General features: G+C 51.4%; 1 protein-coding gene across 7 annotated transcripts; it reads right to left on the bottom strand.

Annotated features, from left to right (window-relative positions):
* Nucleotides 1-24,257, bottom strand: APBB1 (amyloid beta precursor protein binding family B member 1). 7 transcript variants are annotated; one of them, XM_017893650.1, is made up of 15 exons: nucleotides 24,019-24,245; nucleotides 14,934-15,665; nucleotides 8,563-8,738; nucleotides 8,407-8,463; nucleotides 8,238-8,323; nucleotides 8,064-8,127; nucleotides 7,471-7,620; nucleotides 6,979-7,106; nucleotides 6,874-6,879; nucleotides 6,474-6,588; nucleotides 6,245-6,329; nucleotides 5,888-5,971; nucleotides 970-1,085; nucleotides 657-833; nucleotides 1-575 (listed from the first exon to the last, which is right to left on the bottom strand). In XM_017893650.1, the coding sequence occupies exons 2-15, from the start codon at nucleotides 15,649-15,651 to the stop codon at nucleotides 408-410; spliced, it is 2,130 nt and encodes a 709-aa protein (XP_017749139.1). In that variant the 5' UTR covers nucleotides 15,652-15,665; nucleotides 24,019-24,245; the 3' UTR covers nucleotides 1-407. The 7 variants fall into 7 exon arrangements, with proteins under 7 accessions (XP_017749139.1, XP_017749138.1, XP_017749140.1 ...); XM_017893649.1 differs by having other exon boundaries at nucleotides 6,474-6,879; nucleotides 24,019-24,257; XM_017893651.1 differs by lacking the exon at nucleotides 6,874-6,879 and having other exon boundaries at nucleotides 24,019-24,244.
* Nucleotides 24,258-25,232: the final 975 nt, after the last annotated feature.

Below are 25,232 nucleotides of genomic sequence, written 5' to 3'. Positions count from 1 at the left end.
GCAGTGCAGACAGACTTTATTAGTGATATCAATACAGTAGAGGTGCCCACGGAGCAAAGGGAAGGGGCCCATGCCTGGACCAGTCCCTTCCTCCTGCCCCTGCTGGGTCCCAGGAGGATGAGGCCTGGCCTGGGCCAGTTCCTCCTGTTCCACCTGAAACACATGGGGATGGAGAGCCAGGGCTGGCCTTGCTTCCTACTCCTCTTGTTACCACACCAGTGTTATGACTTCCTTGAAGGGATTAGATCTCTCCCTCCCCAGCTCCTAGGCAGGGAACCCTAGCTACTGGGGAGGGGCATATTTGGGAGGCCTGAGGCCTAGGAATAGCCTCTAGACCCCTACCTGACCCACACCCTTTAGTTCCCTGGGGCCCGACACAAGCAGGTGGAGGGAAGGCAGAGGCTTCTTCATGGGGTATGGGTCCCCAGCCGTTTGGGCTTCAGGGAGCCCCACAGCGACTGAACACCCCTGCGGACAGTCCACCCTACACGCCGTGCCACGGACTCAGCAGGGGGTGCTGGGAGGCAGGAAGTGGAGGCCTGGGAACGGGCATCCAGACACTTCTGGTAGCGAAGCTGTGGAGGCAAGCGGGGCAGTCACTCTCCAGCCTGCCTCACATGGGGCCACACCACCACCACGCCACCCTACCGGCTTACCATGCACGCAGCCTGCACAGCCTCTGAGAGGCTGGCAGCATTGGGCTCGCACCAAAACATGTGGCAGCAGAAGGAGGCTGGGCCGGCAGCCATGATGAATGCAAACGTGTGGACATCTCTGCCCACGGCCAGGAAGGAGAGGAAACGCACCCGACACTCTCCCAGCACTGCCTCTGTCTGCATGGAGGGAACTCAGTTAAAAAGGAACACCACCCCACACTGTGTTCCACATCCATCTTAGCAGCTCTTCCCTTCACCCCCTGTCTCCCCTCCACGGCAAGGCAAAGCCACGACTTCTACCCCAGCTCTTTACCTGCTGGTGCAAGATGGTGAGGGTAGCAGGAGCCACACTGACATGACTTGGGGTCCACTGCTCACGGCTGCTGGAGGACAGGACTGACTCGAGGGCCCCATTAATCACATCTACCCCTAGAACATATGGACACAAGACACCACTGAGGGTAGAGAGAGCATACCCCAGCTCTACCCTAGAACTCTAGCTCCACCCAGTCAAACCCAGGGCCTTTGCCCCATCCCCACTTTGCCAGCCTACATCTTGGACAATGCTGTCCAAGTATCCCTTCCCTGAGGCCCCTGGCTTCAGTAATGGACATTTTCCTACTTTTTAAAATCTTGAATCCTAGGCTCGATATTTTCACTGGCTCTGCCTATTCCTCCACACTTGTGAACTGACTGACCTCCCAAAGTTCTGACTTCCCCAAATTGTGCTCTCTCAGCGCTCGTCACACTCAGACACCACATTGCTTCACACCACAATAACTCCCAAGTCAGCCCCTACAGGCCAGTCCTCTCCCAAGACCCAATTATTTTTTAAGTTAATCTATTTGAGGAGTGATTACTCTGTATCACACTGTGCTGAGTCATCACAGTGTATTATCTCATTTGTGCCTACACAACAACTTCACAACAGATTATTTCCATTTTACAAATAAGGAAATGGTAGAGATAGGTAACATGCCTTAGGTCACATCAAGGAATGGGGACCTGAGCTCAGGCAGTCTGATTTCAGAGCCTGGGTTCTTAGCCATGCCTTTCTCCTACCTCTTCTCTATATTACTAGTTTTCAGAACTACAAAGGCTTTCAAGATCTTAGTTCTACTCAAGAATGTCTATAATGTGCTCAAGGGCCAAGGAACCCAAGGTTCCTGACTTTTAGATCAATCAGATTTCCCTTATAATGCATGTTCTCCTCCACCTCAAACTGCTGTTAAACATTTCCCCTCATGGATCCCACTTTTGCTTGCACTCAGCAAAGCACCAAGGCAGGAGCACATGGTGTGGTGAAGGCATCAGTTCTAGTCCCCACACTTATAAGCTGGCCATGTGATCTACCGTCTCTGCGCAATGCCAGTGCAAAAGGCATATGCCTCCATGGTCCACTCCCAGGCCCTCTGCCCCTTTTAGTGCCTCTCAGCTCCCACTAGGAGCGGACCATGTAGACTCTTTGTGGGCAGAGGACAAATGTCTTCCTTGAATGTCTTCTCCCATCTTGGCCTTGCTCATCTTACTTCTGGCTGGAGCAAGGCCAAACTGCTCCCAAAAGCATGCGAGTCTTCCAAAAACTGGCCTCCCCAGAGCTGTCAAGCCTCATATTTTACTGCTCCCTGAGCTTCAGATGATTTGTGTAGCATTATTATTAACAAACAGTCTTGGCAAATGGCCTGCAAGGCAGATGGGGAATACAAAGCAAGAGAAGATAATGCCCTTGAGGGACACAGACTGCAACTGAGGGAAAAGCCTCTGTCTTGAGTGCCCTTTCCCCGCTGGACTGAGAAACTCCAGACTGTCATCCTTCAGGGCTCTGACTAGGTGTTCTCTAGGAAGCCATCCCTGCTGCAGGGCAGGGAGAAGACAACTCTGAGACAACTCTTACCACAACATCTTGTAACTGCTGGCAAACTTTTTTCCACCCTGGGCTTTGGCCATCTCAAGAACAGAAATGGAATTTAATTAATCCCTCTGTCCCCAATTCTAACACAGCGCTTATTTGCTGAAGAAATTCCAGATGCATGAGCAAGTCACTCTCAAGGCAACATGAGCAAATGCACCCAAACTGGTAAAACCAAGTGTCACAGAAGTGGATGGGCCAGGTCATGTTGCAGAGCGCTTAAAAAGCCAGGCAGAGGGGTGTGATGTTTATGACATTTAGGCCAAGGCAATTGGAAATCTCAAAGTTCAGTTGTGTGAAAGGGACATCAAAGTCAAACTGCTGAGTAGATGGGGCAGTGGGAGATGGAGCCCGGCCTCAGAGTCTTAGGAGGTTTGGCAGGGAAGCAGTGAAAGCAGTGGAGCAAGGTATGGAAAAAGGCGGTCAGATTTGATAACAACTCAGGACTAAAACCTACACCGTGACCTTGACCTCCAGCCCCACATGCAATCCCCCTTATCCTGCTGTGCTTTTCTTTTTTCTTTTCTTTTTTTTTTTTTTGTATCAGTTGTTGCCTTCTAATATACTCCATGGTTTACTCATTTTATTGTCTGTCTCTCCTTGCTAGAATGTAAGCTAAATAAAAGCAGGGATCTTTGTCACTTTTGTTCATCAATGTATGCCAAGAAGCTAGAATAGTGCCTGACTCGCATCAGGCATTCATTACCACTTGTTGAATGAATGAGTGATTAATGAATGAATACTGCAGCTTCTGGAGGGGCTAATGTTAAAAAAAGGAGGTTAAAAAGGAGCATAAGATAAAGCAGGAAGTAAGTTTAGAGGCCACTTGTCCAAAAGTGTGGAGCTGATGGAGCAGTCAAGGGTCACAGGCAGTTGATCTGGCATAGGGAGGACCTGAGTCAAGTGGTAGATGGAAAGAAGCACATATGGGAATGGGGGTAACAACCGGAAGAGTCAACAAGGGTTTAGAAGTTGAGGATGAGAAGGAAGAAAGCAAAGGCATAAGGGTCAGCATGCTTTTCTCAACTCTAGCTCCAAGTCTTTGGCAGTGCTACTGAATCCAAATGAAATATCCACTCCACTCTGCAAATCCAAGCCTTCTTTCAAAACCTCAGTTCAATCCCCACCTTTTCTAAGAAGGGTCCCCTCTTTCAATGTAAGATTTTGGACATGAAAGTCAGCACAGTATGAGGGAAAGTGCAGAGAATTAAAGATGACCAGGGTTTGACTCCTAGGTCTAGCTTTCCTGGCCATGTAATCTGAAGCTAGTCTCATTTATTCATTAATTCATTTTTTTAATTCATTCATCAAAAATCTGTTGAGTTCTTCCTATGTGTCTTTTGACATGATACGCCACCACTTCTTCAAGTAGCCTCTTTTCTTCTTCCTGCCTCTCTCCTGTTGTCAGTATCCTTGGCAGTTTCATCCTCCACCCATCCACTGAATGTTGGAGGGCCTCAAGGCTATGACTAGCCTCATTTCCCTTCTCACTTCAGGATGCCCACTTTCCAGGGTCAAGCTACTCTACATCCATGGCTTTGATTACCTCTACAACCCAATAATGCCAAAACTTCTATCTCCAGCCCAGACCTCTCCTCTCAGCTCCAGATCTGTGAATCTAGCTGCCAACCTGACTTTGCCTCTCAGTTTCCCCAAAGGCACCTCACACTCAGCATGTCCAAATGTTAGCTTACAATCTCCACACTCAAATTGGCCTCTTCTAACATCTGCCACCTTGAAAGAAAGAATCCACTATCCAGAAGGTCCAATAGCCAGGAACCTAGGAGTCACCCTTAATGCCTCTGTCCCTCACCCACACTGAACCAATCACCGAGGCCTGTTGACTATACCTGTCGAAACAGCTCTGGAATCCATGCACTCCTCCTCAGCTCCATTGTTGTCCAAGATACTCTCATTACTGGCCAGGACTACTGCAAGGGCCTCCTAACTGAGCTGCTCACATCCACCTCCACCGGCCTAACAGTCCCCTCCATGAAATAGCCAAAGTGAGCTTTCAAAATTCAAATCTGATTAAGGCAAGTGCACTCTTGGAGACTTCAATAACTCCTTGCTGCTCTTAGGATGAAGAAAAAATCATTAACATAATCCCTGAGATCCCTGACCTGGTAGCCTGGCCACTGCCCGGCTCTCAGCCTTATCTTGCATTGGCCTTCTTTCAGTACCTTGGAAGTGCCAAAGTGCCTCCCACTGTAGATCCTGATCTTCCCCCATCCTACGCCCACCTCCATTCCACTTGACTGCATTCACTTCTATTCATTTTTTGGATTTCAGTTCAAATGTCACTTTCACAGGGAAGTCTTTTACGACCCCAGACTAGACGAAATTCCTCTGTTATATCTTGCTACTTTCTCTCAAGGAATAACTCACACATTTATTTGTGTGCTTATTTTATTAATTCCTGGTTTTTTTCTACCACAACCTTCTATAACCTCTATGAAAATGGGACTGCGGCCACTGTTCTCCCAGCGCCTAGTCCAGGGCCTGCCACATGGTAAGCTTCAAAGGTATTTGTTAAGTGAATGAACAAATAAATAGCAGATACTATGACAGCACTGAAATACAAGAGTTAACCAGATCAGGCCAGGCACAGTGGCTCAAGCCTGTAATCCCAGCACTCTCAGAAGCCGAGGCGGGTGGATCACTTGAGGTCAGGAGTTCAAGACCAGCCCTGGCCAACACAGTGAAACCCCATCTCCACTAAACATACAAAAATTAACCAGGCCTGGTGGCGGGAGCCTGTAATTCCAGCTACTCAGGAGGCTGAGGCAGGAGAGTTGCTTGAACCCGGGAGGCGGAGGTTGCAGTGAGCTGAGATCATGCCACTGCACTCCAGCCTGGGGTACAGAGCAAGACTTGTCTTTAAAAAAAAAAAACTTATTTGCAACAATAATGTATGTGATAATTATGCTCACTGTTTCCTTCTCCTGATACTCCCAGCCCACAGCTCGTGCTGTAACACTTAACCCAGCTACAGGCTGCTGTCTGGTGTCTCCAGTCATCTAATAGCTGCCTCCCAATCCCACCAAAGCTTTTCCATGGGATGAAGGAGTGGGGTCTCCCTCTGTGCCTGGTTCAGCACCACTCACGTGGCTGATGCTCAGCGAAGGCATGCTGACTGCTGCTATAAGCAGGACAGTGAATATAGCTAGGACAGAAGTACAGGGAGGTGGGATGCATTTTAAAGGGTAGGGAGACATGAACCATGAGGAAGGTCTGGTGGAAGAAGTATTGGAAGGCAGAGGGTAGGGGCAGAGCTTTAGGATCAAGGTAGCAGCCCCTGGGTACAGAAGGACATACATACCAACAGGTTTAGCAACAGGTACATTCCCCAGGTAATAGACTTGGAACTTCTGGACCAACTCATTCTTAGGCGCTGGGAATTCCACTATGGGAAAGAAGAGAAGGTTGATCATGGTGGCAAACCTTGCTCACACCCAGTCCCTACCAGCAGGGCATAAGCTAGACACTTGCCCAGCCGAGGTCCTACTTCCATCTCGTCCCCTGCCTCCCTTTAACCAGAGTCCCTCCACTTATTGGAGTATTCAGTCTTCATGTGTTCATTTTTCTATCAGCGCTGTCCAGGAGCTCATGCCTTTCCTTGAGTCGCCCACCTTTGCCAACAAATTTGAGCTAGACCTGGAGGGGTTTTGACACTGACCTTGGAAAGGGACATCCACAAGTTTAGAGTGGTCCAGGGAGAGTCCATTTACCAAGCAGCGGGCATTACGCCGATCGGCCATGATCTGAGGAAGGAAGGGAGGCAAGGAGCCAGGGAGAATCTATTAGAGCCTCATTGCCCTGGGGCCCCCCCACCCCACTCAGTAACCCCACCCACACCCTTGTAGTGTGAAGGTGGCAGCTAGTCCAGGGAGTGGAGGGGGCCGTGCCTTAGAGCAGATCTCATGCAGGCTGGTGGCGATGTTCTTGGCAGGTGCCTCACAGCGAAACACGTGGCACTTGAGCATCTGGGTCAGCTTATCACGAGCTACGTAGGCAAAGTCCCTGTTGGGGGAGGGGCACCTTAGTGTCTCCCAGTACCATCCAGTGCCAAGCCTGGTCCCCACCCCACCCACGTCCTCCCTGCCCGTCACAGCTCCTCCAGGGCTTCTGCCCACAGCTGGTCCCCCATAGGTGCTGTCTTCTGGAGGGAGGGTAGATAGGCAAGCATGCTGAGATGGAGGGTAATGGTGGAGCATAGCGGGTCGGAAGGGGCAGGGCAGAAGAGGGGAGCTTGGGTGCTTCCAGGCATCTGGTCCAGGTGCAGGAGGGGGAAAATAGGCACAGTACCTCTCTCTGGGTCCAGCAGCACAAGAGAGGCAAAGAACAGAGTTAGAGAGGAGGACTCTGATGCTGGATGAACTCCCACCCTGGAATCCCAGGCCCTGTTCCCACCTTCCACTGTCCCGCCCAACGCCCCACACGCGGATGCTGATGATGGGTTGGGCGTGCAGCAGTGCCTGGCTCTGTGGCTCCACTAGCTTTAGCGTCTCGTCCTCCAGCTGTAGTAGCAGATCCTTTCCCTGCAGGCCCAGAAGCAGGCACTCAGTGGGACTCCAGCCAGGATGGTGGCTGATCTCTGACTCCTGCAGCTCAGGGGATGTCAGCCACAGCTCTGGGGCCCCTGCTTTGGTGTCAGACCACCCGCCCTGCAGGCCTCACTCTAGTGGAGGTCACGTGTCATCTCTCACATTGACTCCACTGTTGTTAGGCTACCAACTCGCAAGGTCCTAGCCTGGGGTCACTCATCCATCCCACAGGGCTGCCACTTAGGGAGGGCCAATATGCCCCTTTCCCAGCCTGCTTGTGGGCAGGTCAGACCTCCCATCTCTCATAATTCCCTTCACACTCTCTCACAGTACCACCCCCGCTGGCTCAGGTCCTTACCTCCCCCCAGCCCCCAGACATGGGGTCATGCAGGTTGTTTTTGTGGTAAGAGAGCTGACGGATGCAATTGTTGACTGCCACACTGCTGCGTCCAGGGGCCAGCTCCTCCTCGGTCATCTCTACCCAGCCTAGGGAGCGCACGGCGAAACACTGCCAGACACAGAAGAGGGGCAGGAGGTAGAGGATCGGAGTCAAAACTGGAGAGCCCTCAGCATAGGACACAGCAGAGTTCCTGAATACAGAGTATGGCAGGAGGCAGGGTGTTCTGAACTAAGATGGAGAAGCTCCCCAAACAGGATGTGGTTAGGGAGAGGGGGATGTGGTGAGGGTGACGGAGATATCATATGAGACCCTGGCTAGTACTAAAAAGCATCTGAACCAAGACTACGAGGGCCCCCAACGTGTCTGTTGGGCTGGTTGATTTAAAAATTGGAAGTGCCTCCAGCTCACTCACAGGGCTCTTTGCTGAGACTGGAAGAACTCCTAACTCAGGACCTGGGGACTGCACTGAGACCCCTCAGAGCACAATATTAGGGGCTGTCCTACACACAAGAGGGCCCTGGTCTCAGAATGGGTGTCAGTCTTGAACAAACCTTGATCCCTGGGTTGGTATTCCGTGGGGGAAGCTTCTCCTCCTCTTGGGGCAACGGTTCTGGGCTGGAGGCAGATGGTAATACTTGGCACAGGGCCCCCATAAATGGAGCTGTCCCAAGGCCCCTTCCAGACAGATCCATCCCACTGCCAGCCCACTGCATCTGGCAGCTCACCTGAGGCTCTGAGCTGGGAAGGTCAATGTCCCCTCCTCAGGTTCCTTCAGTCCCAGCTCCACTGGGGCCTCATCACTGGGTTCATCCTTGGGAAGGGGATTGAGGAATCAGGATCAAAGTGATGTACCTCCTCCAGCTATCCCGTGGTAAAGCAGGTCCCCTTACTCACCTTCCAAAACTCTCCATCCTCAAAGCCTTCTCCGTGAGCAAAACCTGTCCAGGTGAGCTAGGAGGAGGGAAGGGAGTAGTGAGCGAGTGTCCTATCCTACTCCAGCAGCACATACTCCCTCCCCTGGCCCAAAACCAACAGGCCTGTGAGCCTCACCTGGGACTCCTCTTGGGGGCTGCTCCCTTGTGAGGGGGAGGCCTGGCCGGGGGGTTCCCACTGGGTGGTCCCTGTTGGGATGTGCCAGTAATAGGTTCCTGAGGTGTCTTGGACCCTCATCCATCCAGCCGGCAGGTCGGAATCCGTCTCGAAGGCGGTGGGGTTCCAGAAGGAATCTGCCAGGTGGGAGGCTTGGTGAGGGTCAGCCTTCCTAAAGAGCAGACAGCTGGTGCCTATGCCCGGTCCCCTCTGAGACCCCATGGTTGAGAAGGGGTGGAGGAAAAGCTATACCACAATACAATTCCTGCTTCTGCCTAGAGCCTATAGTCTGGAGTCACCACATGTGGGGCCACCAGTAGAGGACATGGCTCAGGTCTCCTTCTGGGCCCTGTTGTTGGCTAATGTGGCCACACTGCAGAAAGGAGGAAGGCAGGGAAGGAGGAAGGAACGGAGCAAGGAAGGTTGGGTGACCCCAATTAACCACCTTTCATACATATCTCTATCTCAGTGAACACGAAGGGGAACACTTTTTAGCTCCTGCACACATACATGCACACACAGACACACAACACATACAAGCCCTACCACACACCTGTGTAGCCACAAACACCAGGGTATGCAACACAGAAAATGCCAGCACAGATGGCAGGTATCACACACAGGTGCACATGTACGTGCATGGGCAAACACACACACCAACCTTAGCCATACACTTATGCAGACACCACAGAGGCATGCACATGCAGCTAAACATACAAGCCCCTGTCACACAGGTGTGCAGATACCACACCACAGTGGCACTTAACACATGTGTGGGTACCATACATACAGGTGGACCCACACTCAGACACACGGCATACATCAAACCCTGCCAAATGTGTGCAGACACCACAGACGCTCACTTCCTGACCCTTGCTGCACACAGTTGCAAGCAAACATGTCATGCACATACACACATACCTCGCATCTGTGTCATACACCCTTGTCTGCCGGCAAAGCCACACCACTCCATCCCTGTAACCCGCTCATGCGTCCTCTAACTCTTCTTTCCCTGTCAGCACCACCCCACATGATGCCCAACCTCATGCTGCCCCTCACCTGGGCTGCTGTCCTGCAGGATGATGGCCAGGAAAAAGTCCTGGGAGAACGTGGCGCTCATTCCTGGCCCCTCCTGCCTCCACCCTCCCTCCTCAAAGCCCCTCCAGCCCAGCCAGCTGGGGCTCACAGCCTGGTGCTGGGCTGCAGAGAAAAACTCATCCCGCCCCCTTCTCACCAGGGCAGAGCGTCTGCCAGGCAAGATCCTCCCCCGCTTGAAGCTTGCTAGGGAGGGGCCAGGACCACCGTGCTAGGGAATCTCCTTGAGGGGGTGGGGAAGGGAGGAGAAAGGGAGGTTCATGAGACCCCAGCCCCTCCTGCTCACACCTCTTCTTCCTCACCCTGGCTCCCCTCCCCCAATCCTGAATCTCCATCCCACCCTCCAGTGGTTATCTCAGTGCCTAAGCCAAGCCCCGTCTTAGGGATACCAGGAGACAGCCCCTCAGGAATACCCCACCTGCCTGGGGCCCTGGTGGGCCTATAGCTCTCAGCATAAATAGGGTGTGGTTTCAAGGCCTTCGGGGATCCTGCCCCTGTCCAAAACCTGCACAGCAGTTTGAACCCAAGGGTGGGCTTTGAGCTCCTGAGCCCCAGCAAGCTTGAGGCTGGGCTTGGGGCTTCCCAGCACCACCCCCCACCCCTCACCTGCCAGGGCCCAGCTAGGCTGCAGCGTCTCCTCGGCAACCGCAGCACCAGGACCGGCTGGGAGCGCCCAGACTGCTGACGTGCTTCCCGTTACCAGGGAAACCAGGAATCCTGACTGGTCCAAGAGGCAGCACTAAGGGACAGGCAGTCCCAAGACCCTGGCTGCTGGGCAACCAGACAGAGCAGGGCTGGAAGTGGGCGTCATTACTCCAAGGTGGCTGCACTGGCTGCACACCTGATGAGTTATTCAGGCAGGGTGCTTCACCATCTTCAGCTTCCAAATGACATGGGCCCACAGACACCCAAAGAGGAGTGGCTCTTGCCCATCCACCTTCTAGGCAGCCATCACTGCCTCTCCCCGCCCCCACTTCCCCCTAACTCACACCCTATGGAATAAGGTTTTCAATAGGTGCCTGAAACTTAACTGAGGCTCAGGGAATACCTGCTGTTCCCCAGAGACCCTCCATTGCCTCAGGACTCTCATGCTAAAACCCTCCAGGAACACCACACCTAAGGCCTCCATGCCCTCCACAGCCACAGTCTGCTTCAGGAGGGCTGGACACTTCTGGAATCTGGGGACCAGTTCACCATCTCCTGAGTGACACACACCAACCCATCTGCCATCCCTGACAGCCTGCACCTTCCTGCTTCAAAGAGCTTCATCCTTCCGATCTGTCCTGGAAGGGCAGCTTCTCCCCGCTTGGCCATCTGGGAGGCCCTTCTGGAGCCTGGCACATCTCCCTCCAAGCACAGCCCACCCAGGCCTTTGCTTTCACATACATGCATTTATTCCAGAACGTACACCTTCACTCCTGCATCGATTCATGCAGACACTTACACATAAAATATATTAAATGTTCACATATCATTCCTTCCTTCCTTCATTCATTCATTCACAAATGCCTTTAGTGGCAAAGCCAGGTGTACTCACTTGCTCAGGAATCAGTGATTCACTTAATGCTCTCCCCTTCTCTCCACCGCACATAACTAACATAGCCCAGGCTACTAGCATTTTTTTACCTGGATCATTGCAAAAACATCATTAACTGGTCTTTCTCTTCCTGTCTGGTCTTCTCCAATCTCAGCTGCACACTACAGCCCAAATGATTCTTCTGAGATGCTAAACTAATCAAGTAATTTTCCAACTTAATCCTCTTAATTGTTTTGCACTGCCCTCAGGATAAAGTCCAAATTCCTCCCCAGGTTTTATGTGTTGTCATGAACCCCTGTCTGCCTCTCAGACTTAACCTCTGGCCACTCCCCTTCTCTCTCTTGGCTTGGGACATGCCCCTTGTCCTCTCCCAGCCCACCTCCCTTTCTCGGGATTTTCACCTGGCTATCACCTACCTCTCCTTCAGACATCAGTATACATGTCCCTTCTAAAACTGACCCATTGCCCTCTCCCCCACCCCTCTCACAGGCAGGGTCAGGGGCCCCTCCTGGACTTCCCCAGCCCTAGAGAGCTCATCGTACTGATCATAACCTCCGGTTTCTTTCTTTGTCTCCTCACCAGGATGTCAAGGCCAGGAGGGCAAAAACATCTTTGCCTCACAGTCTACATTTCCAGCATTTAGGACAAGGCCTGGAGCAGAGTATGAATTCAACACAGGTAGTAAAGTTTATTCATTTATCATTCATTTAATTCATGAATTCATGCATTTATGCATTCAATCCATAGCTCTATGAATATCCTACAATAGGAAGGAGAAAATAATTTTTGTTCAATTCTAGCCTCATTTCTGCAGAAGCACAAACCTTCTCTGCAGCCCTCTTGGTCATAGCAACACAGTCATAAAAGAGTAATCAGTGACTTGGCCCCTTTCCTGGGCTGGCCCCCACCTCTATCCTCAATTCACAAAGTTTCCACCAGTGCAAGATCCTTCAGAATCCTCTCGCCCCTCCAACATCCTTGCTGAGGTCACTGCCCAACAAACCCATCCCAGCTCTTCAGCAATACTATCCTCCTATTCCTAGAAGCTTCATAGGTTATTCATAGTTGCAGCCACCACAGTGACCAACCCAGGGGCAACTGAGCAACTAGGCCTCTATCTGGTCACTGACTCATACCTCCTAGTCTTGCAAACTTGCAACCTACAACCTGCAGACTGATGCAAGCCTCAGACAGACTGTGTGTGGCCTGCACCGTGCTTTTTAAAAAATAGAATTTGCTGTTAACGTTTAGAAATTGGGCTATTTTACACCAATATCTAGTTTTCAGTTTCCCTTTAACTGGCTGCATTGAGACTACATTTTTCCTCACCCCAATCCCACATGTAATCAGCTGGAGTGCAGGAGGGGCTGTTCCTTTTAAAAGGAGTTGAGGCAATGACTGCCAAAGGCCACTAACATCACGAAAAGAGAGGCAATCAGACTTTGCCTTTGGTAGAAGTATTTAATACCACCTATGAAATATTCTTGCAAAAGCAAAACACAAAAATGCTCAAATCTGAATCTGATCAAGGCTCTAGAACTAACTACCAATTTACAGGAAATCCAGGGGAAGAGGAGCATGGTAAATATGACCACAGGAGAGAGTCTGAAAAATCCAGACCATAGAAAACCCAGGACAAACAACATGATTCTTCAGTTAAAAAACAAAAGCAAAACTGCAAGCAAAAAACAAATAGACAGAGGGGGAACTTGATCAAACGAACCTTTAAGAGATAGATCAGGCCAGACACGGTGGCTCACGCCTGTAAGCCTCGTGCTTTGGGAAGCCAAGGTAGGAGGATTGTTTGAGAACAGGAGCTCACGACCAGCCTGGGCAACATAGTGAGACACTGTCTCTACTTTTTTTTTTTTTCTTTTTTTTGAGATAGAGTCTCACTCTTATTGCCCAGGCTGGAGTGTAATGGCTCAATCTCGGCTCACCACGACCTCAGCCTCCCATGTTCAAGTGACTCTCCTGCCTCAACCTCCCGAGTAGCTGGGATTACAGGCGCCTGCCACCATGCCCAGATAATTTTTGTATTTTTAGTAGAGATGGGGTTTCACCATGTTGGCCAGGCTGGTTGTGAACTCCTGGGCTCAAGCAATCCGCCCACCTGAGCCTTCCAAAATGCTGGGATTACAGGTGTGAGCCACTGTGCCCAGCCTCAATCCAGCCTTTTTAAAAACATAAATATCAACTGGATATTTAATGAGACTAAGAGATTATTATTAAATTTTTGTAGGTACATTGATATTATGGTGGGTTTTTTTAAGAGTTTTATCTTTCAGAAATGCAAAAGTAAACTTTGTTGTTGTTGTTGTTGAAAAAGGGTCTCTGCCATCCAAGCTGGAGTGCAGTAGCACAACCATGGCTCACTGTAGCCTCGACTTTCTGGGCGCGGGTGATCCTCCCAGGTCAGTCACCTGAGGAGCTGAGACCACAGCCGCTGATGCCACCACTCCTGGCTAACTTCTTTGTATTTTTTATAGAGGCGGGGTTTTGCCATGTTGCCCAGGCTGGTCCTGAACTCTTGGGCTTAAGCAATCTGACCATTTTAGCCTTCCAAAATGCTGGGTTACAGGTGTGAGCCACTGCACCCAGCTGTAAACATTTATAAATAAAAGTATTTGCTTCAGAATAACCTACGCTGGGCCTAGGAATGGAAGACAGCCTGTAGGTAGCAAGATTAGTTATGTATTGATAATTGGTAAAACTGGGTCATGGGTAAATCAGGCTCATTATTCTTTTCTCCCTACTTTTGTATATGTTTGAAAATGTCCAGAATGAGTTTTTCGAAAAGGGATGGTGTGCAGCCCTAGGCTCATCTGAACTGCACGTTCTCTACAAAGATGGCACAGTTTGGGGTATGGGTATGGTGTCCGCTGCCTGGTGAGGATGGGGGTCTTTCCTAATCTTTCTTAGACCCCCATCTACAGAAATCCAGGGTCTCTGGATTGCCCATTATCTCCACCCTTTGTTCCTCAGCATTTCCTGTATTCTCTCCATGACATTAGAAAATGTGGAGACTCAGCTGATTTAAATGGGACATATTTAATTATTGAGCCCTGGAATCCTAGTATCTATTCTCCTCTCCCTACCCAAAGGGTTTTCTTTTCTAACTTTTAGTCAATATCCTACTCCTGACAGCAGCTCCCCACAGACGTGACCTGTTAAAACGGGGCAGACTGTCCCAAGTGCACCTAAGTGCACTGTGCTCTGTGCTGTGGTGGCAGTGTAACACAGGGCCAAGAGCTCAGACCTGGACCCAGACCTGGTTTAGATCTCAGCTCTATTGTAATTTCAGCCTGTCTGTGGTCTTGAGAAAGCTACTAAACCTCTCCGGGTTTCTTTTTTGTTATCTGTAATATGGGGATAATCATAGTATTTACCTCACAGCTTTACTGTGAGGATAAAGCCTGAAAATGCTGAGTAGAGGGCCAGTTACCTAGTCAGTGTCCAGTAAACAAACTAGTCCACTTATCAACCATGGTGGCATGCATAATGAACAGATCCATCCATCCGGGCATGCATGATGGTCAGATCTACCAGAATGTCCAAGCACTCTCTGAACGAGAAAGCCTGCTGTGGCCTCAGGACATAGGCTCTCAGCTCACATCAGGCTGGCACTGGCCTCTATATAAGAGGCCTAACCTCTGCCCTCACACCCTCCCACATGCCCATGTCAAGTTCCACAAGGTACCTGTGTCCTCTGGGGAGCCATAGGAGGGGCTGCCCTGGGATAAGGTAGCCCAGCTTGAGTCCTCGTCACTGGCTGCACTGTTCCGCATGCCAAACAGCAGGCTGGCACTCTTGCTGTGTTCCCGGGGGCCATCTGTAAGGGCTTGGGGCCTGGGAGGGGCCTCCACACTCTCCAGGGGCTCAGGCAGCCCTGGGGGAGAAGATAAGTCCTCCTCCTCCTCTTCATCATCATCCTCCTCCTCCTCCTCAGCCTCCCCTGCCGCCTTCTCCTCTCCCTCATCTGGCCCCTGCTCTTGAGTGCTGATGATCAGGCCAGGTCCTCGTAGGCCTCGGTTGGCCGCGTTGTGGGCTGAGAGCTCCAGCTCAGAGTACAGGTGTATCAGGCCTTTGGGGCCCAAGGGTGCCATCTCAGGCTCCTGGCTGGCCTCCTCCGCCAAGGTCAAGGTCACATTGCGATTCTGGTCACGGTGGGCTGTGGCAGCCCGCCGGAGTTGGTTCTGGCCCTCTTTTAGCCACTTGGCATTGGCAGGGCCTGGCTCAGGCCCACCACCCTCCCCCATGGTGCTACGCAGGTCCTTGGGTCCCACAGCTGTGGCCTGCAGCTTGGCGTTGAGCAGCTGGTTATGGGCAGCGTGCAAAGGCAGGGGTAGGCTCAGTGTAGGGCCTCCGTGGCTGTTGGCATTAATGGCCGACTGGCTCAGTGATGATGGAACAGACATGGCCTTGGCAGCTCCTGTGGGGTGGGGAAGGGAGATGCTGTTGAGCCTCTGGTCCAGAACAGCAGCATCACAGCTTCTGCCCCAGGGCTATGCCCTGTGCCTCCTCATCTCCCTGCACTAAGCAGGCTAGCACCCATGGCTCTCTATCCTATGAGAATGACTGGGCTCATCTTCTCCAGCACTATCGTCCCCATCACAGGCCAGGCCCAGGTCTGAGGCCCACCCCATCCCTATATCCCCTGCCCTGAGGTTTCTGGGATGGCACAGCTGGTGCCTGCTCTGCCCTCGATCCCACCAGCAGGGCCTCCACACAATGGCTCTCTGTGCCTCCCCACCCCCCAGCTCATCCACCCAGGGCTTACTGTGCCAGGAACACCGCTGGAGTGGGACTGACTTGTGTGTTTTGGACACTGATCACTGACTGCCCCTCTCCTGCTATACTTCCATCCCAAGCCCCACCACTGTAAGCTCCTCCGGCTGTGTTCCTATTCCCATAAATCACTCAGCTCAACCAGCCCCAGAGCCCACCCCATACTAGGGACTGTGAGGACAGGAGCAAACAAGCTGCAGAACCAGCCCTACAGGGCATGGCCCAGGAAGGCAGGTCACAGAGGGAGGGTGCTCGGCTGCAATTCATGGCTCCTCTGGCCAGATGAAGCTACATCTCGGTGACAATTTCCATGAAGTAGCTCCCCTTGGGCACCGGTCCCTCTGCCAGCCCTTATAATGCCCTGTCTTGGATCACTATGGCTGCCTTTCCCCTGGGCCCTTCAGCCTTTCAGATCTTTGCTTTTGGGGTTTTGTTTGTTTGTTTGTTTTGTTTTGAGATGGAGTCTTGCTTTTGTCACCCAGGCTGGAGTGCAATGGTAGGATCTCGGCTCACTGCAACCTCTGCCTCCCGGGTTCAAGTGATTCTCCTGCCTCAGCCTCCTAAGTAGCTGTGATTACAGGTGCCGACCACCATGCCCAGCTAATTTTTGTATTTTTAGTAGAGATGGGGTTTCACCATGTTGGTCAGGCTGATCTCAAACGCTGACCTCGTGATCCGCCCGCCTCGGCCTCCCAAAGTGCTGGGATTACAGGCATGAGTCACTGCGCCCGGCCCAGCCTTTCAGATCTTTGACCAAATGTCACAGCCTCAGTGAAGCCTTCCCTGAACACCCATTTTAAAACCACAGGCTACCTCGGTCCCTCCTCAGTAATCCCTAATTCTTCCCCAGCACCTGTCACCATCTGACAAGCCAATTTGTTATTTACTTTGTCTAATGATTGTCTCCTCACGACTACAATTCATAATCTCCGTCTTGGTGAGGATTTTGCCTTTTTGGTTAAAGGCCTAGTGCCTAGCGTAGTCCTGGCACAGAGCAGGACCTCCATTAATATTTGTTGAATGAATGTATGAATCAGTCCCCATTTCCTCCAGGCTTCACTTTGGCCTCTCCTCTGCCAGTGTCAGAAAACACTTTGGTTGTGTTACTGCGCCTCATGGTGCCCCACACAAACTCCACCTGCCTTTCAGGGAAGTGGACGTCCTGTTCCACAAGGCCAGCTCCCCTCCCGACCCCTCCCTCTGCCTCCTCACAGCCGTTTGTGGCTCAGCTTCTCGCAACCATTTGAGTCCCAACTACCCTTCCAGCCCGCCGCCCAGGGACCCACCCTCGGCCCCATTCTATCCTCCCCACTCTCCCTGACCTTCCAGCTGCTCTGCTGCTCTCCTTCCCGGACCCCCACAAGAAAGTGCTCTCTCCCTGGACTCTCACCAGCCCCTGATTTCAGTTATTTCTCCCTGACCAACCACTGCCCACTTCTCTCTCATCCTGAGCCCTCCATGCAAGCCGTCCTTCAGACAGCCCGTAACATTACTCTCTCCTCCCTCGATGGCCTGATTCTCTCTTCCTACCCGACCCTTCCACCAACACACAATTCTCCCTCACTGACCATCCCAACAAACACTGCACTGCGCTCTTTCTAATTCCCATTGTACAGACCTTTCTCCTTGATGTCTTATCTGAGAGTTCCCTATCTCCCTGTTCCTCCATAAAGGAGTTCTTTCTTTCCCCGACTCCCCACTATCTCCCTTCCCTCTGTGTCCTCAGCACTGAGCTCAGGTGTTGCAGCTGCCTGAGCAAGGCTTGCCCATCTCTCCAGGCGCAGTGCGCCCAGGCTGGAGTGCAATGGCATGGTCTCGGCTCACTGCAACCTCCGCCTCCTGGGTTCAAGTGATTCTCCTGCCTCAGCCTCCTGGGTAGCTGGGATTACAGGTGGCCACCACCATGCTCAGCTAATTTCTGTATTTTTATTTTTTTTAATTTTTTTTTTTAGCAGAGATAGGGTTTCACCATGTTGGCCAGGCTGGTCTCAAACTCCTGACCTCAGGTGATCCATCCACCTCAGTCTCCCAAAGTGCTAGGATTACAGGCTTGAGACACTAAGCCCAGCCCCATAGCTCACCTTTCTATGTCTCTAGTTCCTCAGACCCTAGTGCGATGCTGCCCATACATCTGTAAAATGAAAAAGGTTTATGCGCATGTGTCTGCCTCACGTGTAGCTGTTGATCTGCTCAGTGTGACTCCTCCTGGCCAGTGAGAAAACTCATGGCCACTGGAATAAATGAAGAAAAAAATAGATAGCTCTGCCTCCTCCCAGAACCACAGTAATCTTCCAAAAATGGAAACCAGATTGTGTCACTCCCTGGTTCAGAAAATTGGAGGGCTCACCACTGCCTTTCGGATAATGTCTGCACTCGTTAGCAGAACACCCAAGAGCCCCCTTGAGCCAAACTCTATAACCTGTCAGACCTCTCCCCACCTCCCACCTCCTTTACACCTTATACTCCAGCCACAAGAAGTGTGGCAGATTCTGGAACATGTCGCACACTCTTAAAGCCCTGGGTCTTTGTTTATACTGCTCCCTCGGCCTGGAATTCTGTCTCCCCTTGTGAGAACCTCTGCTTGTATTTCAAAACTAACCTCAGCAGTCACAGCTCCTAAGCAGTCTTTCCTGTTCTCTCCCCACCATCAAGTGACTATTCTCTCCTTCGTGTCTCACAACATCCAGGACCACATTCGATCAGAATATCTGAGACGGTGTCTTATTCTATTTCACATTCCCATTACCAAAGAGAGTGCGCCGTGTGCCGCCACAGACTGGGCTGTCACGCAGAAGGAACGAAAGGATGAACAGGACAGACACAGGGGCTGGGAGGATCTATGAAGCTCAGAACTGGCTGGGAATAAATACCAAGAAAGGCTGTGTGGCCCAATGGGCTGGAGAGGAGCAAAGGGAGCATTTGGGAGGGTGTCAGAGAATGCCAAAGGGTCCCTGAGAGGGAAGTAAGATGGGACAGGAATCCTGGAGAGGTGAGGGCTGAGATCTAGGAAAAGGGAGTGAGGGAGGTAGCTTAAACCAACATCTTGGCTCAGACACTGTTCAAGAGTGGCATCTCCATGGGTTTCAGGAAGTAGAAGACTCCATGACTCTGCCATGCTCGGAGGACCTTAAGGATGGCAAACTCTTCTCTGAAGCAGTGGTGTACAGAGCCAGGTTTCTCAAAGGCCAGGCTGAGACTGACCTCCTTGGCATTAGGAGTTATGATCTGAAAAGGGTGCATGTGCTGTGAGGCTGAAACAATGAAGAGCCAAGTTGACTTCAGGGCAGCCCTGCCAATCTGGTCACCAGGCCAGGAAGTATTAGAGGAGGAACGGGGAAACTGTTTAAGTGCTGAAGCCTTAGCATCTAGCCTGAGGTGGTGTGGTCACCAACACCCCACTGCTCGAGGTCAAAAAGATGACCTCAGTCCAATTTTTTTAGAGAAGGAACACAACCTAATCTCTCCCCTCTCACTGGAGTTACCAAAGGATGCAAAGAGCCAAATGGGTTCTGGCTCAAGGCAGGGAGCTGGGCAGGGGCCTCAGGGCAAGAACTGAAAGAAGTAGCCACTAAGCCTGAAGATCCTGGTATCAGACCACAGGGGTTGGGGTTAAGTCTTGCTCCAAGTCAGAAGTTGTCTAATCTGACAGCTTACCATATGCCAGGCTCTGTGCTAGACACAGGTGAGAGTGATGAATAAAAAAGAAATGGTTCTTCCTCTGGAGGAGTTCTCAGTTTAGGGGGAAACAGTCATTGAATAACTTGTTACAACACAGTGTAACGCCAACATCTAGAACAGTGCCTGGCACCCAGAGCATTCCCTATTTGTTGACTGAATATCATGAAGGAGGAAGAGGAGGGCATTACAGGAACCTGGGGCTTGCTATAGCCAAGACATCAGTGAAGGCCTGCCTGGGACAAGGACATAACTCTCTGTGGGCCACCCCTCTCAGAGGATGATCTCCCCTCCTAATTCACAGAGGAAAGGGAAGCCATCCAACCGGGGAACATCTTGAAACATAAAAACCTAACCAAACTTCAGCACCTATCCCTTTCTTTCCTTCCCAAAACCAACTGCTTCACCTATCATTTGGATTCTTCCTATGATGCCTTTCCAGGAATTTTATACCACTGTTTATCTATTTTCTCCTCTATATAGTCAACCTCTCCTTCTCAATAGGATCCACTATCTCCCAACTTGACCTGACACTCCTCTAGAGCCACTCACTGCTCTTTCCTCCCCCATACAGGCAAACTTCCTGATAGAGTTGTCTCTACTCACTGTTGCTACTTCCTCACCTCCCACTCACTCCTCAACTCTTTCCAAATCTGCTTCCACTCCCAACACGACTCAGAAACAGCTCCTAGCAAGGTCAACATGACCCCTGTGTCATTCAATCCAACAGACACAGTCCTCATCTTGGTTGTTCTCCCAGCAGCATCTGACCCCATGAATCTCTCATCCAGCCTCTATTCGTGGCCTCCACACTCTCATCTCCACACTCCTCATCTCATCTCATCTTTTACACTTCTTGTTACTGTTTGCTGGGTTCCTAAACTCCTCTGCTGGCTCATCTTCCTCTATTGGCTGTTACATGCTGGAGTTTCTTATGGCTTATTCTCATGCCTTTTCCTCTTTCTTATCCTATAATCAGTATAAATAGTCATTCATGCCCACAGTTTCAGTTATACACTGATGATTTCCCAATTCAAATCTCCATTTCAGACCCCTCACCTGAGCTCCAGACAAGTACATTAAACTTTCTACTCAACATCTCCACTTGGATGTCTCAAGCTAATATACCCACTCGTGTTTCCCACTCCTACACACTAACTGGTCCTCTTTCAGGATCCTGCTTCATGGAATGATACAATCCATCCTATTCTGTGAATCTGAAGTAGGGGTACATCTTGACATGTCCTTCTCCAGCACTTGCTATGTTCAGTCCATCCATAGGTACTGATGATTGCCTCTCTGAGAAAAATTTCTGAACTGCATCTACTCTCCACATCCACTACAACCAAGGACAAAGACCTTAAGACAAAATTCTTTTTTTTTTTTTTTTTGAGGTGGAATCCTGCTGTGTCACCTAGGCTATAGTGCAGTGGCAAGATCTCAGTTCACTGCAACCTCTGCCTCCTGGGTTCAAGCGATTCTCCTGCCTCAGCCTCCTGAGTAGCTGGGATTACAGGCACACACCACCGTGCCCAGCTAATTTTTGTGTACTTTTAGTAGAGATGGGGTTTCGTCATGTTGGCCAGGCTGGTCTTGAACTCCTGACCTCAAGTGATCCGCCCGCCTCGGCCTCCTAAAGTGTTGGGTTTACAGGCGTGAGCCATTGTGCCTGGCCCTTAAGACAAAATTCTTTTTTTTTTTCTGAGACGGAGTCTCGCTCTGTCCCCAGGCTAGAGTGCAGTGGTGCGATCTCGGCTCACTGCAAGCTCTGCCTCCCGGGTTCATGCCATTCTCCTGCCTCAGCCTCCTGAGTAGCTGGGACTACAGGCGCCCGCCACCACGCCCGGCTAATTTTTTGTATTTTTAGTAGAGACGGGTTTTCACCGTGGTCTCGATCTCCTGACTTTGTGATCCACCTGCCTCGGCCTCCCAAAGTGCTGGGATTACAGGCGTGAGCCACTGCGCCCAGCCAAGACAAAATTCTTAACATGGCCTAAATTTCCTGCTCAGTCTGGTGCCTGCCTTCCTCCTCCCTGCCCCTGGCTTTGGTCACTCTGCTCTGCAGCCTCAGTAACCTTCTTCCGATTCCTCAAAGACATCATGTGTTTTCCTTCTACAAGGTGTTTGCACATGATTTTCATACTGCCTGGGACCTCTTCTCCTACTCTCTAAGCTGAATCAACTTCTACTCACCCACTATATTTTAGTTCAAATGTCACATTCTCAGAGAAGCTGACCTCGACCCTCTCTCCCTATCCCCGTGACCAGTTTAGCTGCTGCTCTTGTGCGTTCTCAAGGCACCATACAGCTTCTCTTCATGGTATATATTACATTCATAATGTTATTCTTATTTGATTTTTCTCCTAGATTGTCAGCTCCAAGGACTCAGTCTCTTTTGCTCACAGTTATATCTTCAGGACGTATATAACACAGTGCCTGGCATATATTAGGTGCTCAAATCATATGTGTTGCATGAATAAGTGAGTAGAAGCATTTTTTAAAGGATCATTCTGGGTGCTGTGTTGAGAACAGTTAAAGGGAGGTAGGCAAGAGGGTATGCTATTAAAGTAGTCAAGGAAAAAAACAAAAGGTGGTGGCCCAGATTAACTTTGGTGGCAGTGGGAAAAGAGCAAAATGAATGGATTTGAGAAATATTTAGGCAGTGGTGACAGAACTTGGTGAAATGGGATGCAGAGGGTGAGAGAGGGGTTAATCTCAAGTCTTGCTCATGACTCCACATTGGCAAATAGCCATTTCTGAGATATGAAGAAAGAACATATTTGGAAGTAGGGTACAGAGAAAACCAGGGCAGATAATTTAGCTTGGAATCTATAGGTTTGGAATTCCTGTTTGTCTTTCAAGGAGATGTCAAGAGAGCAGCTGAATATATGAGTCTGGATTTCAGGAAAGAAGTCTGGGCTGGATATATAAATTTGAGAATCATTAGCATATATATGAAATTTGAAGCTTTGGGAGTGAATAAAATATCTGGGGAGAAAGAACAGAGAACGAGAGAAGACAGCTCGGGACAGAGCCAAGAGCCTTACCAGCATCTAAAGAGAGTAGGAGAGGAAGCAAATGAGAATGAGAAGAGCAGACAATGCTGTAGGGCAGAAAGCAGGAAAACGCTTCAATGAGAGTGAGTTGACATACCCCACCGAATACTACTCAAAGGTAAATGAGATAACAGTGTCTACTGGAGTTCTCCACAAGGAGGTCTCCGGTGACCTTGTCCTGGACAGTTTCAGTAACTGTCAGGGACACAGAGTGGAGTGATTTTAAGAATGAATGGGAAGTAAGGAAGACAGCAAGCGTAGACTCTGAAGGGTAGAGAGAGCTGGGACTACAGCTGGAGGGGCTCAGAATGCAAGAGATACACAGGCGGATACAAAACAGGTTAGGAATTGGCAGTGGGAAAACTGCTCCTACTGAGTATTCCTGCTAGTGCTAGGCCTCCTGGCTGAGCTGTGGACACAGCCGCCCCAGGGCACACCCCTCGGTCGCCGAGGGCAACAGAATGCGGCTTGACAGATCCAGGGCCTGGGACCCCTGCTGGAATCGGCGCGGCCTGCCAGCCCACTCCACTCCACGTCCCCTTCCCGGCCCTGGGCCTCCCCTCCCCCAACCCCCCACCGCCCCTGGTTTCGCGTCCTCCATACCCGCCCCTAGTCACCCTGAGGGGCAGGAGGTAAAGGGCAGCGGAGGGGGCAGTGTGAGGGCCCGAGTGGACCCTGCGATGGTGGGTATGAGGGGACGCTGAGGGCAGCTCCGGGGATGGGGGGATGGGGGGATGGGGGATGGGGGATGGGGGATGGGGCCGGCCCGGGGGACCCGGGGCTGCCGCGGGCTAGGGGCTGTAAGGGTCCGGCCGGCCCCCGCTTGGGGATCGGGACGCAGCCACTGGGGCCCTGGGCCGGGCGCAGGGACAGCTCCCTACCTGCGCGGCGGAGGCTCCGGGCCCAGAATTGACCGAGGTGGCTTTCCAAGGCTGCGGGGGTTTCCGGGCCTCCGCAGCGGGCCCTTCTCCATCCCACATACATCCCCCGCCCAGGAAGGCGGGGCGGGCGCGGGGCCGCGCCGAGCGGCGGAGGCGGCGCGCGGGGGGAGGGGGGGGAGGGGCCATCTTGGGGCGGGCGCGGGAGCGAGCTCGGCAGGGCGCGGGCACCTGCCGCAGCTTCCTCCTGGGGACCTCACCCTGTAGGAGACCCTAGGACCTCTGCGAACCGCGCGTTCCAGCCCTTGCAGCAGATATCCCTGCAGCCGATTCCCTGGGACCCCCGCCTAGCGCGGCGCCATCCTCCACTACGATTCCACAGACTCACCCTGCGCGCCCCGCAGGGCCCTGGCCCCGCACCCCCGCCGGGAGACGCGCGGACTGGGCTGGAGCCCGAATGGCGGTGGCGGTGGCGGTGGCGGTGCTGGTGCCGGGCCGCTGCCGCGCCGGGAGGGATTCCGGGGAGGCAGCCTGCTCCGGTCCTGCTGCACCGCTACCCGACGTCCTGGTGGGGAGGCTCTGAGGACACAGCGTTGCTGATAATAATAGCTGGTATTTATTGACCACTTACACCTTGCCGGTCTCGGTGTTAAACTGTTGACGCGCATTAATCTTCACATCAGCCCTGTAAAATCACCAGAATTATTATCCTCATTTTTCAGAGGCTGATGCTAAGATTAAGACAGGTAAAGCGACTTGCCCACAGTCACAATTAGTGATGAATTTAGACTGTAACTCCAATGTTTCTTGACACTGAAAGACCTCTGCTGCTGAACATAAAGCTGATATCAAGGCCTGGAAAATATCAAGAATACATTGCTCCCCCGTAGAAATTCACAAGGAAGGGGATATTGTGAATGAAAAGTGTAAAGATGTAAGGAAAGATGGTGGGGTGCAATATTTACTACAGGCCCTCCCTGGATAGTGGGATACATCCCAGTGGTCAGATCAGTGACCCAGAGGCCATCAAGGATAATAAGAGGTTATATTACCATCCAGAAAGCCCTACGTGCTAATCCCTCTAAGGTGCCTAAAACTAAAGATGTCCAAATCTGAGTTCGTTCTTTCTTTTTCTTTCTTTCAAGGCAAGGTCTCACTCTATCACCCAGTGGCAAGATCATGGCTCTCTGAAGCCTCAACCTCCAGGGTTCAGGTGATCCTCTCACCTCAGCCCCCAGAGTACCTGGACCACAGGCATGTGCCACCGCGCCTGGCTTTTTGTATTTTAGTAGAGATGGGGGTCTCACTATGTTCCCCAGGCTGGTCTGGAACTCCTGTGCTCAAGCGATCCTCCCACCTCGGCCTCCCAAAATGCTGAGTTTACAGGCGTCAGACACTGTACCCAGCCTGAATTCATTGTTTCATCCCCCTTCATTAGTCTTCTAAGGAGTTTCACTGGGGTGAAAAAGAACCCTCTTCAACACACACACACGACACAACACACATCCCACACTGGACACAGCTCCATTCCATCCATTCCAGTGAATGACACCAACTACTGGTGGCTTCTCAAGCCGGAAGCTTCAAAGTAATCTTTGAATA

Source organism: Rhinopithecus bieti, unplaced genomic scaffold (assembly GCF_001698545.2).
Source record: "Rhinopithecus bieti isolate Rb0 unplaced genomic scaffold, ASM169854v2 scaffold_24049, whole genome shotgun sequence".
Taxonomy (NCBI): Eukaryota; Metazoa; Chordata; class Mammalia; order Primates; family Cercopithecidae; genus Rhinopithecus; species Rhinopithecus bieti.
This window is presented reverse-complemented; position numbering and strand designations above follow the sequence as displayed.